At 41.5% G+C, this 17,687-nt stretch overlaps 1 protein-coding gene across 1 annotated transcript in view; it reads right to left on the bottom strand.

Annotated features, from left to right (window-relative positions):
- The window catches only part of STK39 (serine/threonine kinase 39), a gene marked incomplete at its 5' end in the record, with an annotated part of 389,113 nt that overhangs the window by 222,012 nt on the left and 149,414 nt on the right, over positions 1 to 17,687 (bottom strand). The window contains 3 exons of the mRNA XM_029933312.1: positions 136 to 191; positions 1,610 to 1,751; positions 4,239 to 4,347. Coding sequence (XP_029789172.1) covers positions 136 to 191; positions 1,610 to 1,751; positions 4,239 to 4,347 — 307 coding nt within the window. The remainder of the gene's footprint in view (positions 1 to 135; positions 192 to 1,609; positions 1,752 to 4,238; positions 4,348 to 17,687) is intronic.

Here is a 17,687-nt window from a genome sequence, read left to right as displayed (position 1 = left end):
CTTAAAACAGATTACACGCATTCATTTGTTTGTTCGTTCATTCGTTCACTATTTATTTATTTATTAATTTGGAATGAGTCTACATTCCTTGAAACTGTAACACTTCTGTCAAAAGAATTTTTTTATCAGCTTTACCTGCTATTTGCACAGAACCATCCTCACCCAGAAGAATATTACCAGCTTTCAAATCCCTATTAGAGAAAAAAAAAAGAATTATGGAATATAGACATTATATAGCATCAATTTACTCAGAAAGATTTAAAAACATACCACATTATGTAGCATTTAACATAATTATCATTTTATAACTATATAAGGTGGGGGGGGTGCAACTGTGACACTCTTCCAGATTTTAAAAGTTACAGGGATTAACTGTGATTTTATAGTTTGCTCCAGGTGATGGTTAGGATCTTAGTAACAAATATTTTATGTGAAATCATTATCCAAATTTAATTAAATCGTGAGTACACTCTTTATGTTACAGAGTTGGAGTTTGTCCCATTAACTCACCATACTATCATTTTATCAAGAATTAAAGCTGATAATTCTATGTAAAGCTGTTCTACTTCCATTTAAATTTGTCTGTGGTGCAATTCCAAATTAATCCCAGCAGCCTCTTAAACAATGGATTGGATCAGCATCTCCCCTGGAGAGATACTGATTATAAATGCCAATTATAATATTCAATAATGTATTTCTTCATTATATAGAAGTCTTAACACTTAAAAAGAAAAATAACTTACAAGTTTGATATCTAAGGTCATATTTTTTTCTAATTACTGAAAGACATGGCAGATACCCTTAAATATACAGTCCACATACAGCGCGAGGTAAGGGAGTTACAATACCAGTGTTACTAATAAATGGTTATTTACTCGCAGCCATTCCTAGGGGTCCAAGTAACACTAATCCTTTTGAAACATCAAACACTCCTAGCTGTTTGGCTATTTAAAGAATCAGCATTTTATGTCACAAAAGAAGATGAAATTAGTTCCCCCTCCTTTCCTCACACCACCATGCCAAAAATAATGAACATATTACAATGTGTGGAACAGTTTTGCCTACATTAGAAAGTTAGAGATGCTATCCTGTTCAATTAAGCATACTTCAAGAGTACTATTGTTAATTTTTTAATGAATTCACTTGGTACTTTTGATATTCTGCTTTTATTTCAGTGAAAATGGATAAAGCGATGCTAAGGATACTAATATAGTTCATCAAAATTTATTCTCTTGGTGTGCATGGGTAGCTCAGTCAGTTAAGCTACAACTCTGGCAGATCTCACAGTTCGTGGGTTCAAGCCCCACATCAGGCTCTGTGCTGACAGCTCAGAGCCTGGAGCCTGCTTCAAATTCTGTGTCTCCCTCTTTCTTTCTCCCTCTCTCTCTGCCCCTCCACCACTCATGCTCTGTCTCTCTCAAAAACAAACATTAAATTTTTTAAAAAATTTATTCTCTTGTTCTTTATTAAGTACTTACTTCACAACTATTTTGCCTAGCTCAGAAATAATGTTGATACCTACCAGCAATACGTGTTTCCTTCATATTCTTTATAAACCAGATCTGAATATACAAATGGCTGAATTTAAACATCTCTGCAGAAGTCATACCTGTGAATCTGACCGTTTCTGTGTAGATAGTCTAAGCCTTCCAAAACCTCTTTAAGAATTGTTGCTATTATTGCCTCTTCCAGAACTCCATTCTTGTGCTCCCCTCGGTTGACAATGTACTTTATGATATCCAACATGGAACCTACGTGGAGAGACAGAAGAATCAAAACATCTGTGTAAGCACCTTCATTACCTTTCTAGCTTGGGCTCCACTACGTAGAAACTGAATGGAAATGTCAAAATACGTTTGTTTGTTTGTTTATTTGACGTGATTGCTCCCAAGGCGCACAAACATCTGCACGGCAGCACGTGACCAGAAACACAAAATCCAAGTTTGCAAAGCGCTTTCAGCGTGAGAAGAATTCTGGGTCAGGAACCATAAAATCGTTCACGGTCACTCCAGGGCTAGTCCCGTTCTCCCACACATACACAAGTGGTTAAAGACTCAAAAGGAGATTCAAGATGTCTGAACTGGAGAGGGAAAAAAAAAGGAGGCGGCAGCCAGGGGAACAGACTGCAGTGAACCGATGAGAGCCGGAGGCACAGATCTCCCTGAACATCTAGAATACAGACAGGAGGAGAGAGGGAAAGAAAAAGTATGTTGCCTCCAGACTCTGCTTGTAACCAGAAGATTCCTTCCTGTGACTCTGGCAATCTTTATTTTCATTTACTTGATCCGTAATGTGCTGACTTTTATAATGAAATAAACACACAGTACTTTGTTACCATGAACAGAGTGGTATCCTCGACACTGAGTTCATGTTTCAACACATACTTATTAATATTCCAAACCTCCCGGTCACTTTAAAAGCCCTAATTACCTGGGGGTTCAACATTTCTGAAGAGTTAACAAACGGCTTACCTCAGGACCTGAATCTGGCTCTAGGCTCTCTATGATTAACTTGGAGTACTGAGTAGCTGCCTGCCTCTCATTAAGAGATTTAATGTGATAAAATATTATTAAAGAAAACAAATACATATTTCCCCCTTGGAGAAACAAAACATCTATTTATTCATTGACTCTTAAATTCCTTAGTGATTTTGAAAATGATACTTCCACAACCATTCCGTTTTTATGTTCTAAGGACATACTGGTAAGGCACGTGTGCATTTCTGGATTGCTAAAAGAAAAAGGAGCAGCAGTCCACATCTGCCCAGGTTTCCCTGACCTGTGGAAACCTGTTTAAAACCTGTTCTTCTTACCTACAGCCCAGGGAGACTGACTAAATTGGATTATTTTTAAAAAGACAATGAAATTTTCTATCAAGTCCTCAGGCAAGGGGACACAGGACATTTTCAAGCTAATCAAAGGTTAATTGGGATCAAAATAAAGAGAGGAAGTAAAATCCTCAACTTGAGCAGTGTGTCTGGGCTGTGCAGGGTCCCAGGTCACCAGAATCTGGAGCCTGGCAGCAAGAGGCTTGGTGAAGGTCATCTGAACTGACAAGCACCAGCCTCGGCAGAGCCACGGAGCAGTGCCCACACTCAAACCCACCAGTCTGGCTCCAGCAGGCTGCCTTTTTCTTTTTTCCTTCATTTATTTCTTCTCATGTTTAATTAAAACCCCGAAGTAGGCACTCAAGGAAACAATGACTAATAGGATTGACAAGACTGGGAACAGAACCGAAAGGGGTTCTCCCAGGCTCCTCGCTGAGACCCGTGCAAGCGGACCCAAAGCGACTGCAGCATATTTGTCCTGTCAGCTCTGGGCCTCTGCTTCATCCAAGAGAGTTTCTTTACCAAAAAAAAAAAAAAAAAAAAAAAAAAAATTAGGATGCCTCCTTGATTCTGTCTTCACTGGAACCAGGTGTGCAGATTAAAATGGGCTCTACAATATAAATTCTGCTATGCCACTTCTGGCTTCATCCAGCGCTGCAAAACGTCTTCCTCTGCTCCTAAACCACACTTCATGCCTGGGAAAGATACACAGCGAGTGATAGATGTGGAAACGCTGGGTGTTACAAAGAAAATCACTGGGACTTTCTGAGCTTAAATTTTCATGTCTGTAAAATGAAGGTGATAATTCCTGTGGCGCAGCACAGCTTTTAAGTCCACAGGGCCATCGCCACAAATTCCAGCGCTCACAGCTACTGTGTGTGTGACCTTGGGCCAGCTGCCCGGCTCTCTTGAGCTTCGGTGAACTTTCTGAAGAGCAGGGACAGCGACACTTGCCATTCAAAAGATGCGGTCCAGATGAAATGAAATAAGGTAAGAAGGTTGCCTTGAGCAGGATCCAGCCGCAGAGCAAGTGTTCAATAAAGGTAATGGCTACCATTACCATTCTCTATCAACGAGAGATGGTTGGTGAGGTCTGAGAGGCTGAGCTCGAGCCCGAATAAATGCCCTTTACTTTTGCATATGTGACTCGGACTCCCTGGTGGTCTTGGGTTTGGGGCACCCCGTAATCTGGGCATAACAGTATTCTAGGAAGTTCAGCCAAATTATGAAAGCTTTTGAATATCAATGTGAAGAAACCTGGGCTTTATTCTCTAGGCAAATAATAAACCAAGCAAAAGTTTAAATACAAGAGTGAGGGGACCAAATATAAAGTTGTATGCAATATTACAGCTTGCACAAAAGGCAAAAAACAAAACAAAAAAACCACAAGCAAACAACAAAACCTACTTACCTCCACTTAGTAATTTCATGACCAGCCAAAGTTCATCTTTTACCACAAAGGAGGTGTAATAGGTCACAACGTTGGGATGGCTGCACTGACTCATGGCTTGAATTTCTTTCTATAAAAAGAACAAAATATGACATAGTCTTATGGGGTAAAAATCAGGAAGCAAAACACAAGAGAACCACAAGAGAGTACCTAGGCCACTTTTCCTACTTAGAAGCATATGTGGGGGGCTGCCTAAACCATTAGTTCAAAGAAGGTGCACGAGAACTAACTCACTCATCCTAATTATCAACTTGCTGGAATTCAGAAAGGCTTCTTCAGGAGACCACAGAGTCCTAGGGCAACGGGGTAACTCAGCTGGTTGAGCATCCACTTCGGTCAGGTCATGATCTTGTGGTTTGTGAGTTCGAGCCCTGCATCAGGCTCTGGGCTGACAGCACAGAACCTGAAGCCTGCTTCGGATCCTATGTCTCCCTCTCTCCCTGCCTCTCCCCCGCTCATGCTCTGTCTGTCTCTCGCTCTCTCTCAAAAATAAATAAAAACATTAAAAAAAAAAAAAAAGGAGACCATAGAGCCTGGTGGATCAGTCACAGGACACAGAAACTTCAGGTGGGCATTATCACCCAGATCACTCACTCCCTGCTCAGCAGCAGAGAGCCCCACCACACATGACTGAGTGCCTCCTACCTGTGTGGAAGGCCGCAACAGAGAAAGAAAAGGCTGAATGAGCCATTAGGGGACCTGGGTCCTCCTGCAAAGCCTCAGCTCTGGCAGGTCTTAGATCCTTCCTCATCCAGGACTGTTTCTGCTTCTCAGTACTGCTGAGAAGTAAATGAGCAAATACCTCTAAAGATGCTAGAATATAATTTCCCAAACTCTATTTCATGGTAGATAGTTAATCAAGAAAAAAAAAAGGGGAGGGCAGGCTGGTGAAATAAGCTTGAGAAACATCAGATCCTACATCTCACTCTAAAAGGGTCACAGGGAATATTAATACTGTCAAAGGCTCTGAGAAGTCCTGCCATAGATAAGCTGTCCTCGTTGAATCCATATGAACAATGCAGTTATAGAATGCTTTGTGGGTCACAGTTTAGGAAACACTACTACTATAGAGGAAAAAAAAGTTTCATATAGAGACAAAACAATAAAGTTTTGAAATCAAAACAGGCAACTTCAATAAACCACATTTCCCAGCAATAGTCAAGGTCCCATTGGTTTTGGTGTGTTGTTATAAGTTATTGCCAGATAATTCCTATAAAGCTTCAGTCTCCAGAGGCAAGGGAAATAAAAGCAAAAATGAACTATTGGGACCTCATCAAGATAAAAACTTTCACACTGCAAAGGAAATAATCAACAAAACTAAAAGGCAACTAACAGAATGGGAGAAGATATTTGCAAATTACCTATCAGATGAAGGGTTAGTAACCAAAATCTATAAAGAGCTTACCAAACTCAACACCCAAAAAACAAATAATCTGGTGAAAAAATGGGCAGAAGACATGAATAGACACTTTTCCAAAGAAGACATCCAGATGGCCAACAGGCACATGAAAAGATGCTCAATATCACTCATTGTCAGGGAAATACAAATCAAAGCCACACTGAGATACCACCTCACACCAGTCAGAACGGCTAAAATTAACAACTCCAGAAACAACAGATGCTGGCAAGGATGTGGAAAAAGGGGAACCCTCTTGCACTGCTGGTGGGAATGCAAACTGGTGCGGCTGCTCTGGAAAACAGTGTGGAGGTTCCTCAAAAAATTAAAAATAGAATTATCATACAACCCAGGAATACCGCTACTAGGAATTTACCTAAAGGATACATAAGTGCTGAATCATACGGGCACATGTACCCCAATGTTTACAGCAGCACTTTCAACAATAGCCAAATTATGGAAAGAGCCTAAATGTCCATCAACTGATGAATGGATAAAGAAGATGTGGTTTATATATACAATGGAATACTACTTGGGAAGGAGAAAGAATGAAATCCTGTAATTTGCAACAATGTGGATGGAACTGGAGAGTATTATGCTAAGTGAATTAAGTCAGTCAGAGGAAGACGGATATCATGTTTTCACTCATATGTGGAACTTGAGAAACTTAACAGAAGACCATGGGTGAGCGGAAGGAGAAAAATAGGTACAAACAGAGAGGCAAACCATAAAGACTCTTAAATACAGAGAACAGACTGAGGGTTGATGAGGGGGTGCAGGAGAGGGAAAAATGGGTGATGGGCATTGTGGGGGGCACTTGTTGGGGTAAGTACTGGGTGTTGTATGTAAGCAATGAATCATGGGATTCTATTCCCAAAACCAAGAGCACACTGTACACACTGTATATTAGCCAATTTGACAATAAATTATATTTAAAAAAATAAAAAGAAAAAAAACTAGAAAAAAATAAAAGCTTCAGTCAACCCTCAATCAAGGGTATTAGGCCAGTGTAATTCCCTTTCAAGGTGCCGTCCAAAAGCCATGAAAAATAATATAAGTTATCAAAGAAACCTCATTTATGCTATTATATATTTATGATGAAGTAAAAGTGCATTTATGCAGCCTATAAATATTTTCAATAATGAGCATCTAGTTAACTTTGAATTAATTTTAAATGGCCTGGCCAGAATATTCCATATGGAGCTGCAATCCTTGCATATCCAGTATTACTTAATCCTCAACTGCCGAGACCCGAGGTCAGAATACTTAACCAAAATACCACGACACGTACCACATACATACACATTAATATATATGTTTATATGAGTGCTTTTTACCAAGGATAAACATAGGGAAAAAAGCACTACTTCTTCCATTTTCATTATTTAGCAACACTTTCCCTTCCTCGTTTCCCTCATCCATTTAACTAATTACAGGTTTTCTAAATCTGACACTTTTCAATTCAGCTACTCCTGTCCTTTGAACAAGATCCGAAACCTGAGGTCCGGTTTCCATCTGTTTCTGGTGTTAGGTTTTGCTACCGCAAGATGCTGCCAAAGGAGAAATGGAACGCTGGCCAGGCCATTCCTACCTCACGTCAGCAGCACCTGCTTGCTGCGGGCATGGATGGCCCACCTGGAAGGTGTGCAGCATGAGTGGGGTCCAGTCCACACAGATGCCCCTCGATGCCCACAGAAATGAGAATAATGTTTCTTGAAAGTATGGGTGCTCCACATTCTCATCATTTTACATTTAATGCAAATGAATGCTTATCCAGCTTTCTAACTCCAAACTTTCAAATCATTAATCTAAATGAATAAACTTCCAATACCCATATGAAAGGAAATTCTTCTGCACTGAAGCAATATTGGGCCAGACTCTAGAAAAAACACGCTTTCTTGCACTCTTCATCTAGATGGGCAGTATCAGTTCCTACCCAGAGTATCAGGTTCTCCAACACTGCCGTGAGCAAACTGTGGCGGGGGGTGGGGGGGTACATGCATGTGTGTATGTGTGTCAAAGAGAAAGAGAAAGAGAAAGCGGGGGCGGGGGGGGGGGGGGGGAGGGAGGGAGGGAGAGAGAGCTGGGGGAAAAGGGAAAAAGGTGACGGGGGAGATGGACAGAGGGAGAAAAGAGAAAAACTCTCTTAGTTAACCTGTGAATAAAACTTACCAAGTTCTAATCCTTCAAAATTTTGGCTGTTAGAGGTACCAGATGGACATTTAAAGGGCCTGAGGATTTGGGGGCACCTGGTGGCTCAGTCGGTGGAACGTCTAACTCTGCTTTTCAGCTCAGATCATAATCCAGGGTCCTATGCATGCTCTGCACTGAGCATGGAACCTGCTTGGGATTTTCTCTCTCTCTCTCTCTCTCTCTCTCTCTCTCTCTCTCTCTCAGCCTCTGTCCCTCTCCTGCTCTTTTTCTCTCTCTCTAAAATAGTAATAATAATAAAGGTTCTGAGGATTTAGAAGAAAAAAAGGGGGGGTGTAGACACTGCCCCTACTAATATACCCGCAGGACCAACATGAGGGAAGATGGAGGAAGAGGTAGAAAACCTCGGAGCGGACTTGCCATCAGTATGACTTATAACCTCACAACCTTCCCCGCAGCCTCACTGTCCCTCTTCAATGCTTGGCTAGGGCTCCATACCCCACTCTTACACCATGTGATTTCCTATACAAGCCATTCCATGTAGCAGAGCCTCTAATACTTAAAGACATAGTAAAACCTGCCTTAGGGAGAAACGCCAGTCACTCTGCCTCGGCGTATGACCTGTGCCATCACTGAGCTGCCATGATAAGTAATATTTCCACAAGCAGTGCAGAAATGCACTTGGAGAAGCACAAATGAGGTGCTCTACCTGCCCATCCAACTCTTATTTTAGTTTATACATAAGCCTTTTGTTTAGCTGCCTTCTAGAGAGATACAAATTATTACATTTATAGACTTAAATTTTCGCTATGGTCTGAATGTTTGCGCCCACCCCTGAATTCGTAAGTTGATGGCATTAGGAAAGGTGGCCTCTGAGAGGTGACTGGGTCTTGAGAATAGAGCACTCCTGAATGAGGTCTGTGCCAGTGTAAGAGAGACCCCGACGAGCTAGCATGCCCCTTCTGCCACATAAAGCGGTGAGAAGCCTGTGACCTGGAGAAGGCTCCCACTTCACCACGCCAGCACCTTGACCTTGGACCTCCAGCCTCCACAACTGTGAGAAAATCACTGTTGATTATAAGCCACCAAATGTATGGAATTTTTCTTATGGCAGCCCGAATCGATTAAGACAACTGTATATGTGTTTGATATTTTATATTTTGAAAATATTTCTTGAATCAAATGTTCTTTCCACAGAACTACTCTCTCCATTTCTTTTCAGAACAGTGGTGACAGCTGCTCCTTGAATCCTTCCTTGGTAACAGTCTACCAGATAAATTATCCAAGCTTTTCCCAATGTCCTAACTTCACCCACAGGGTAGGCAAAGTCCTTTATTCTCATATTAATTTCTCCGTATTTCTAAAAGTGGCAAAGTATGGCCCAAAGATAAATAAGTGGGTATGATTTAAAAAAACAAAAAAAGAAAGAAAAAGTTTTCAGGGCACCTGAGTGGCTCAGTCGGTTGAACGCCAATTCTTGATTTCAGCTCAGGTCATGACGCCAGGGTCATGGGTTCAGGCTCTGCATTGGGCTCTGCACCGAGCATGGAGCCTGCTTTAAGACTCTCCCTCTCCTACTGCCCCCTCCCCACTGATGCTCTCTCTCTCTCTAAAAAATAAAATAAAAACGGGGCACCTGGGTGGCTCAGTCAGTTAAGCATCCAACTTTGGCTCAGGTCATGATCTCACAGTTTGTGGGTTCAAGCCCCGCATCGGGCTCTGTGCTGACAGCTAGCTCAGAGCCTGGAGCCTGCTTCAGATTCTGTGTCTCCCTCTCTCTCTGACCCTCCCCTGCTCACGCTGTCTCTCTCTGTCTCTCAAAAATACATAAAAAAACATTTTAAAAATAAGAAAAAATTAAAAAATAAAAATAAAATAAAACGGTTTATTCAATTCTCCCTATAAAATGAACGAGTTCTAAAACTCCATGCCCTTAACTAGGACACAATCCATAGATGCATGATTTGGAACAATGGTTCTCAAACTTGAAAGAGTACACGGATCACCTGGGGACCATGTAATAATGCAGATTCTGAGTCAGTCAGTCTGCAGTGGCATCTGAAATTCTGCATTTCTATCAGGCTTCCAAGTAAACTGCTTAGGTCCAGAAACCAGACTCCGAGTGACAAAGTGGTGGAAAGAAACATAGGTACTTGGGTGGGGGGCAGGAGAAGGGAAGGAACGCCAGGGGCCGCAGGGAAGGTGATGGGGTCAGAGCCTGAGGAGGGGGGCCAGCCCAGAGGCTGAGTCTGACCTGAAGAAAGCGGTGGGAAACAAAGATAGAAATAGAAAAGCCCAGTAAACAATTCAAAGGGAGAGAAAAACACGAGGTCAAGATCAGAAGAACTGACAGAACTCTGAAATCCGGCCAACACATTTGCCAAAACTATGGTCCAGGTCCATAACACAGTGACTCCCTTGGAAGTCTAGTGAAATAAGACAGACATGCCATCAGGTGCCAAACCAAGCCACGGTCCAGTATTTAATCCGCCCCGGGGACCGAAGAGCTGGATCTGCTCATGCAGCTTCATCTGAAACACATCACACATGGAATTTCACAAGAGTGGGAAAACCGGCCTAAAACGGGATCGCGAGGAAAAGGCCGCCCCATCTGCCAGCACCGAAGCGGCAGCCACAGCAGCAGCCCTCTGCCAGGAGTCAGGTGGGTGGACGACAGACCTACAGGGACACACGCACGTGCGGCTGCTGTGTCAGCCCAGCCACACTTGCCCAAGCAGGGCATGACACGGGCCTCTCACGTGGGACAGTCCAGGTTTGGTGGGGGACGCAAACAACACAGAAGATCCTAGAAATAGGATTCCTTGGGAGGAAAAAAAATTTATTTTAATTTAAAAAAAGCTAACAAAAAACCAAAAACTAAAGAAAAAAAGGAACACTGCTCTGTGGCCTTTGTTCCTCCTACCACCAACACCCAAAAAGGGAAAAAAAAAAAAGAAAGAAAATGCTTCTCCTATAAACCATAGTGAGGACAAGCAAGAACTGTGGCTCCCAGGGGTGGGAGCCACTGAGGAAGGCTGTACTCTTAAGACAAGGCTGGCTTGGAGGGCTGGCTAAGTCACTGAGCAGCCTGATGACCCAGGCAGGTCATTCCAATGCCTTGAACCTCCGTGTCCCGTCATCAAAGGAGATTACTAATGCCATCTACATAGAGTCTTCGTGAAATAAGTGAAATGAGATCTACACAACAGCTTGCAGGAGGCCTCACACGTAAATAAGTGGTAGAAGACAGTCTCTCAGTGTCTCGGTTCCTTCTTTGCGGGTGAGCAACCCCGTATTAATCACTTACCTCAAGTGTCCCAAGTTCCTAACTCAGCCTCAAACGCGCAGAGACAGACGCTGACAGCAGCGCCTACCTCTCCCTACAGAAACATCCATCACAGGACGTGCTCCCTGTGTCCTGCCAGCTCTAAGCGTGTCTGTGACATGTGTGTAGGCGACTGGGTCACGAATCTGTAGCTTTATTCCTGACTCTACCTCAACAGAGGTTTTCCTAAGTATTTCACCCTGTGTTTAATTCATATCACCCTGTCATACTTTGTGTATCCTGGTACACCACCTCAAAACCTTTTGTGACAAGGAACCTAACATATACTTATGCAAAGGGTTCAAACCACATAGCATAGGGGTGCCCGCCTGGCTCCGTGGGTAGAACGTGTGATTCCTGATCTCAGGGTTGTAGGTTCAAGACCCTCCCTCCCTCCTTCTCTCTCTCTCTCAAAATAAAAAAAATAAAATAAAATGTTTTAAAAATAAAAAACCACAGAATATAGAAAAGAGTTTGAAGATGTAAAAATTAGGAAAAGTTGAAGCCTAGTGTCTTTTGTCCCTAAAACCAGGAGATTCACAAAGCACTGAAAGAACTTTCATCACAGAAAAGGAACAGTGTAAATGGATTCTGAATTCGAAATATTAAACTACATTTAGCCAAATTAGCATATTTTCACAGCTTATGTAAATCCTAAATAAATTCTTCTTCATCTGATATTGGTGGCAAAATATCCCACTCAGTCTTAGTTAGGAATCAAATCTCTCAGCCTCCAACATCATGTGCAGTTAAATCTGAGAAGATGCTATTTCTAACTTTATTCCAGAGCAGTGGTTTTCAACCGTGGCTGCACATTGAAATCACCTGGGGAGCTTTAAAAACTACCAGGGCCTGGAGCCTAGCCCCAGAGATGCTGATGCAAACTGGTTTAGGATAAGAGGCTGGGAATGAAATTTTTCAAAAGCTTGTAGGTGATTCTAATGTTCAGTCAAGGTTGAGAACCACTGTTTTTCAAGTTAAGCACTAAGGTGCATCATTCCTTCAACAAAATACTGAGAGAAACATCGACCTCTCAGGCGCATGTCCACACTGCAATGTTCAATCCTTTAAAAAGGGAAAAATATGTATTATTTACAAATACTATTAAATGAAACCTATATTTCCAAATGCAAGAGATAACCAGATACATCCTGAAAACGTATACAACATCCTGTGGGCATGGTAAGAACTCCTGAAAGGATGAGGGTAATAACCACGTTAAATAACACTTGCAGAAAGTCATGCTCCAGCTCACAATTCCATAACATCAGCATCATCGTGAAGAGTCACCTAGTCTCTATTCATAAGTGGCCTGATACTGTAAGCGGCAGAATTAAAACAAAGACAAAAACAAAACCCATAAACTTGAATAATCTCAGATGTCAGCCAAGAAATGAAAGAAAAGGACTGACAAAGTTGTTGTAAGAGCAAAGTATTTTTCTTTCTGGACTGTCCTTTTCAATCAGGTAAATATCAGCATGAGGTCCTTCACCTAAAAACAATTATATATCACATGTGCAGAAACTCTTACCTCTTTTCAAAAAAGAGTATCAATAGGGGAAAACCTACTTAAGAAAAAGCCAAATATTTCAACTTGTACCCCTTACAAATTAATCAACCAAAGTTCCTTGCCATTTAGTTTTGTAGCTATTTTTATAGGACTTGGTATGTGTTTATCCAAGTGCAGTCCACTGAAGACAGGATTAGAAATGGGAAAAGTCTAGATAAGACAGGGAAATATTTTTAAGAAATCAGGAGAAGGAGGGGCCTGGGTGGCTCAGCCAGTTGAGCGTCCAACTCTTGGTTTTGGCTCAGGTCATGGTCTTGCAGTTTCATGGGTTCAAGCCCACATTAGGCTCTATGCTGGCAGTGCAGAGGCTGTTTGGGATTCTCTGCCCTCCCCCACTCACACTGTCTCTGACTCTCTCAGAATAAATATATTACTTAAAAAAAAATTAGGAGAAGGGGAGCATCAACTCCATGGCAGCCTTATTCAGTGATTCAGAGAAGTATTTACAACTAGAGGAAGCAATTCTAAAAAGTAGGGTGTCATGGGAGTTGGCAAGTGGGTAAATCCCTCGAAATCAGCAGGGAAATCACCAAGGGTAAACATCTACTTGCTGGCCGAAGAGAACGCACATCCCAGGGCCTCCTGGCTCGGTGATGATGTCACAAAGTTGGACACCCTGCAGAAACTGTCCAAACAAAATGGAAGAACTTTGATTGGAAACATAGGAAGTCACTGGTATAGCTGTTTTCTTCCAAAGAAAGGGGGAACGGAAGGGAAGAATCAACATGTGATGCTGAGACGAGGTCAGAAAACCCAATGGGGAGGAGCCAGTTTCTCCCACCGTAGGCTGAGAAGTTCTTCAGCAAACAGTAAGAAGGACGCCCTGTGACCTGGAAGCTCTTAAGTTGGCCCTCATGGAATCTGAATCAGACTCGGCTACAAATAACAGCTGTTTAGTCATTTAATTGACTACGAGTGGGAGTCCTGGAAAAAGTCAAGTCAAAGACTTTATTAAAAACAGAAACAGGAAGAATTTTTGTCCGCCAATTAATGTTGTGGGAAACCTCCAGGCCAACTTTTAGTACAGCTGCTCTCTTTGGCTTCATCACCAAACAATGAGAAAGTGAGGTCAAATGTGTCTTTTTCTTTTTTTGTGGTGCCCCCACCCTGTCCCCCGCCGGGGGGCCAGTCTGCAGCCTGGGGTTCTGCCAGGGAACAGCCCTCCTGCAGAAGCGGCCCGAGCCCTCCCCAACACGCTCAGACCTTCTCCCTGAGTGTTCCACAGGCCTTCTGTCTCCACAGCAGCTCATTAATTGTGGAAATAACCAAACCAAAATAAAGAAGATAACCAAGGAGAGAACAAAATCATTTGTCTCAACCCAAGCCAATAACATTTTCCAGAAGTCTATGTGGGTGGCAAAAGGGAGGTATAAAAAATAAACAAGATGTAACTAAAGTTGTATTCAATCCAGGCGTATTTTCCCCATTTTCTCCTATTCTGAAAATGAGTACACACTCTCTGTTATGAGCACAGAAACATGTTATAAGTCTAGAAACATGTGTCTGTACAATATTCATTTCTGCTTACTCTTTGCGAAAAATTGAGATGTTAAGCATTTTAGCAAACCTTTTCTAAAAAATTTTTTTCAATGTTTATTGAGAGAGAGACAGAACATGAGCAGGGGAGGGGCAGAGAGAGACACACAGAAACTAAAGTAGGCTCCAGGCTCTGAGCTGTCAGCACAGAGCCCCATGTGGGGTTTGAACCCACAAACCATGAGATCATGACCTGAGATCAAGTCAGACACTCAACCGACAAAGCCACCCAGGTGCGCCAGCAAGCCATTTCTAATACATGTATAAAAACACTTAAAAGTAAATTCAACTTGTATGTTTACTATCTGAATCAACTATAACATTTAAATCTGATGTTCTAAAATGAAAATTGTTTTCTCCAGCCAAATCACACTATTTTCTCCAACAAATCACAACATCACATGCCAGCTAATGTAACTTTACAGCTGTAAAAATAAATTAGTTTTGCATATATAATAGTTATTCTCTAATTTCTTAAAAATGCATGTACTCAAAATATCAAAAAAAGTCTCCCATTCCTAATCCTGCCCTCAGCTGGACTATACTTTGGGAAAAACAAACATCAAAGTATATGAAAATAATGACAAAATTAAGTGTCAAGGGTCAAACAGCAGTACAAAATTTAATGTTTGAGACCTGAAACGCTCATAATAGCACATTCAGTAAAGTAGGCTTGTATTGTAATGTCACACCCTTGATATAAAAGATTCTACAAGAAATAGCCAAATGCAATGTGTTACCACATATGGTGAAGAATGAGCTGGGATATGAATAATTAATCTACTAATTAAAAAATTCTTTTGTTCAAAAAGCATGGGAAAAATACTTTCATTTATAGAATAAGGAAAACACAGAATAGCTTCCAGCTTTTTAAGCTGACATATTCAAACCAGTATAATTATTTTCTACAATAAGCAAGGCTTACAAAAGTATCAATACAATTACAGACATTAGGTAAAACTACACACACACACATAAATTTTTTTTTTTAACATTTTTAAGCCTTGGGGCACCTGAGTGGCTCAGTCGGTTATGCTTCCGACTTTGGCTCAGGTCATAGCTCATGAGTTCAAGCCCCATGTTGGGCTCTGTGCTGACAGCTCAGAGCCTGAAGCCTGCTTCAGATTCGATGTCTCCCCCTCTCTCTCTGCCCCTCCCCCACTCATGATCGATCAGTCTCTCTCAAAAATAAACACACAATTAAAAAATTTAATTTTTTAGACCTCAATTAAAAGTGGGGGACAGGCGCCTGGGTGGCTCAGTCGGTTGAGTGTCCAACTTTAGCTCAGGTCATGATCTCATGGTCTGGTCCATGGGTTCGAGCCCCTTGTCGGGTTCTGTGCTGACAGCTCAGAGCTGGAGCCTACTTCAGATTCTGTGTTTCCCTCTCTCTCTGCCCCTCTCCCACTCACTCTCTGTCTTTCTCTCAAAATAAAATAAAGACATCACAAAAAAATTTTTTAATAATAAAATAAAAGGGGGGAACCCATTCTAGCTAAAACTGCTCAGATGTCCACAAATAATGTAACTTAATTTTAAAAGCATAAAGAAGCCTCAGTCAGATAACAACTATTAGAGGATAATTAAATCATTCTCTCAAACAACCTTTAGGCAAAATAAACACCTAAAGCTTTATTCTCCAAAATAACCTACAAATCAAGAGCTAATTCGTTCCTTTAAAGATAAGTATGGAAAGTAGAGAAAGGGAGAGATGAGTAGAGAGGGAACAGCAGATCAAGAGAAGAAATAATAAAATAATATTATAGTAGAAAAGCAAAATGAGGGCGGTGGCTTTGTTCTGAGGAAAGTAAGCTCTCGATTATCTATGAATCCTGTCAATGAAATACAGCAAAATATCCTTATAAAGATGATATAGGAAGAGAAGGGCAAATGCCAGATTTTTTCCAGTTGGAGCCTGAGAAGCTCTTTCACTGTGTGCACAGGAGACACAGATGGCCCCCCGTGCTCAAACTGACGCACTTACAGTAGAATGTTGGTTACCCTACAATACTGGAGTGACTTGACTCTATCCTGAATTATAAGCATAATTTGCTAGTAATCAATGTTTTTGTGCAAGTGATTTTTAAAAGTAACTTTATTAAAAGACTGATTTTTAAATACACAGACCCGTGGACTTCGGTAATAAAAGTAAGTGTTGCCATCAAGTAGAATTTCTCACCCAACACACGAGGAGACTGAGGGCCAGAGGTACAACTGACTCGTCTCAAGGCCACGACCCACGTGAAGAGCATGGGCCCTCCGGCCCAGGAAGCAATTCTCCCTCCATCGCAAGTTTCGGCAATCATGTAGCCATTGTTTTTGGAGACAATTTTGCTCACAATTGTCACCCATCATATCCTCAAATATTTTAATGATCATTACATATTAGTTCATAATGGAATCACTTACCTGGACTTGTGTCCTCCCTGAAGACACAAGCACTTTGCCTGGGCCAGGGCCATGGTTTCTCTTACACATATAGCATTCCTGCCCCTAAGAATTAAACTGTATGTTTTGATGGCATTGATGTATATGAAGGAATGAGAAAATGCTACTGAGTTTTCTGTGACTAGGTTCCAAAGACAAGACTAAAAATATGAGAGCTCTAGTCTAGAGAGAAAACATTAAGAAGGATATGGCTAAAGTCTAAAAATTACGAAGTCAAGTAAGGTGAGGAATCAAAATGCTCATCAATCCCTCAGTAAAAATAAAGAAGAGTTCCTTGGAGATTGGAAAGAGTGTGTTTTAAGATGAATAAAAGGAAGGACGACTATGTCACATTTATGGAACTGTCACTTCGTGACAGAGACCAAAAGATGAGTTCAGAAAAGGTAGGTTAATTCTTCACTCGTGAAATGGATTTTAAGGGAAGTAAGTGGGCCCTCGAGTAGCATCCCTAACCTTTGAGGCTGACCACAAACCAGAGAACTTGGCTCTTTCAAGAAACCTCAAGGCCATCTGCACACAGGATATACTAGTCAGCATGATAGTGGGTCAGACCCATTTAGGAAGCCTTAAATTCCTATTGAAAAGCAAGGAATGCACACTAGAGAATCTGTCTATACTCTGCTAAACCATGTCTAGACAGAAAAAGTGTTGAAAGAGATCCCTAGCTCAAAAAGCTCACCAATCCAATATAAATATAATTTATCAGTCCCAGGCTCCCCCCCCAAAATAAGAATAATCTTTGTTTTACCATCGTGTCTAGCATCTAGTAGGGTTTAATAATCACACAGTCAACAAGTTCTGCTCTAAAACTATAAATACCTCCCAGAGAGTGGTAAGCCTATGATATAGTCATTTACACCACTGCAGGATTTTAAAATGTGGGATTAGCAAATCTCAGAAATTACCAAAGCCTTGAGGTTGGAATGGTCAGAAATACAGAATATACCAGTAATGTCGCCTGCCTGCTGGAAAATTAACCACCAA

The sequence above is a fragment of the Suricata suricatta genome, chromosome 3 (genome assembly GCF_006229205.1).
Source record: "Suricata suricatta isolate VVHF042 chromosome 3, meerkat_22Aug2017_6uvM2_HiC, whole genome shotgun sequence".
Taxonomy (NCBI): domain Eukaryota; kingdom Metazoa; phylum Chordata; class Mammalia; order Carnivora; family Herpestidae; genus Suricata; species Suricata suricatta.
This window is presented reverse-complemented; position numbering and strand designations above follow the sequence as displayed.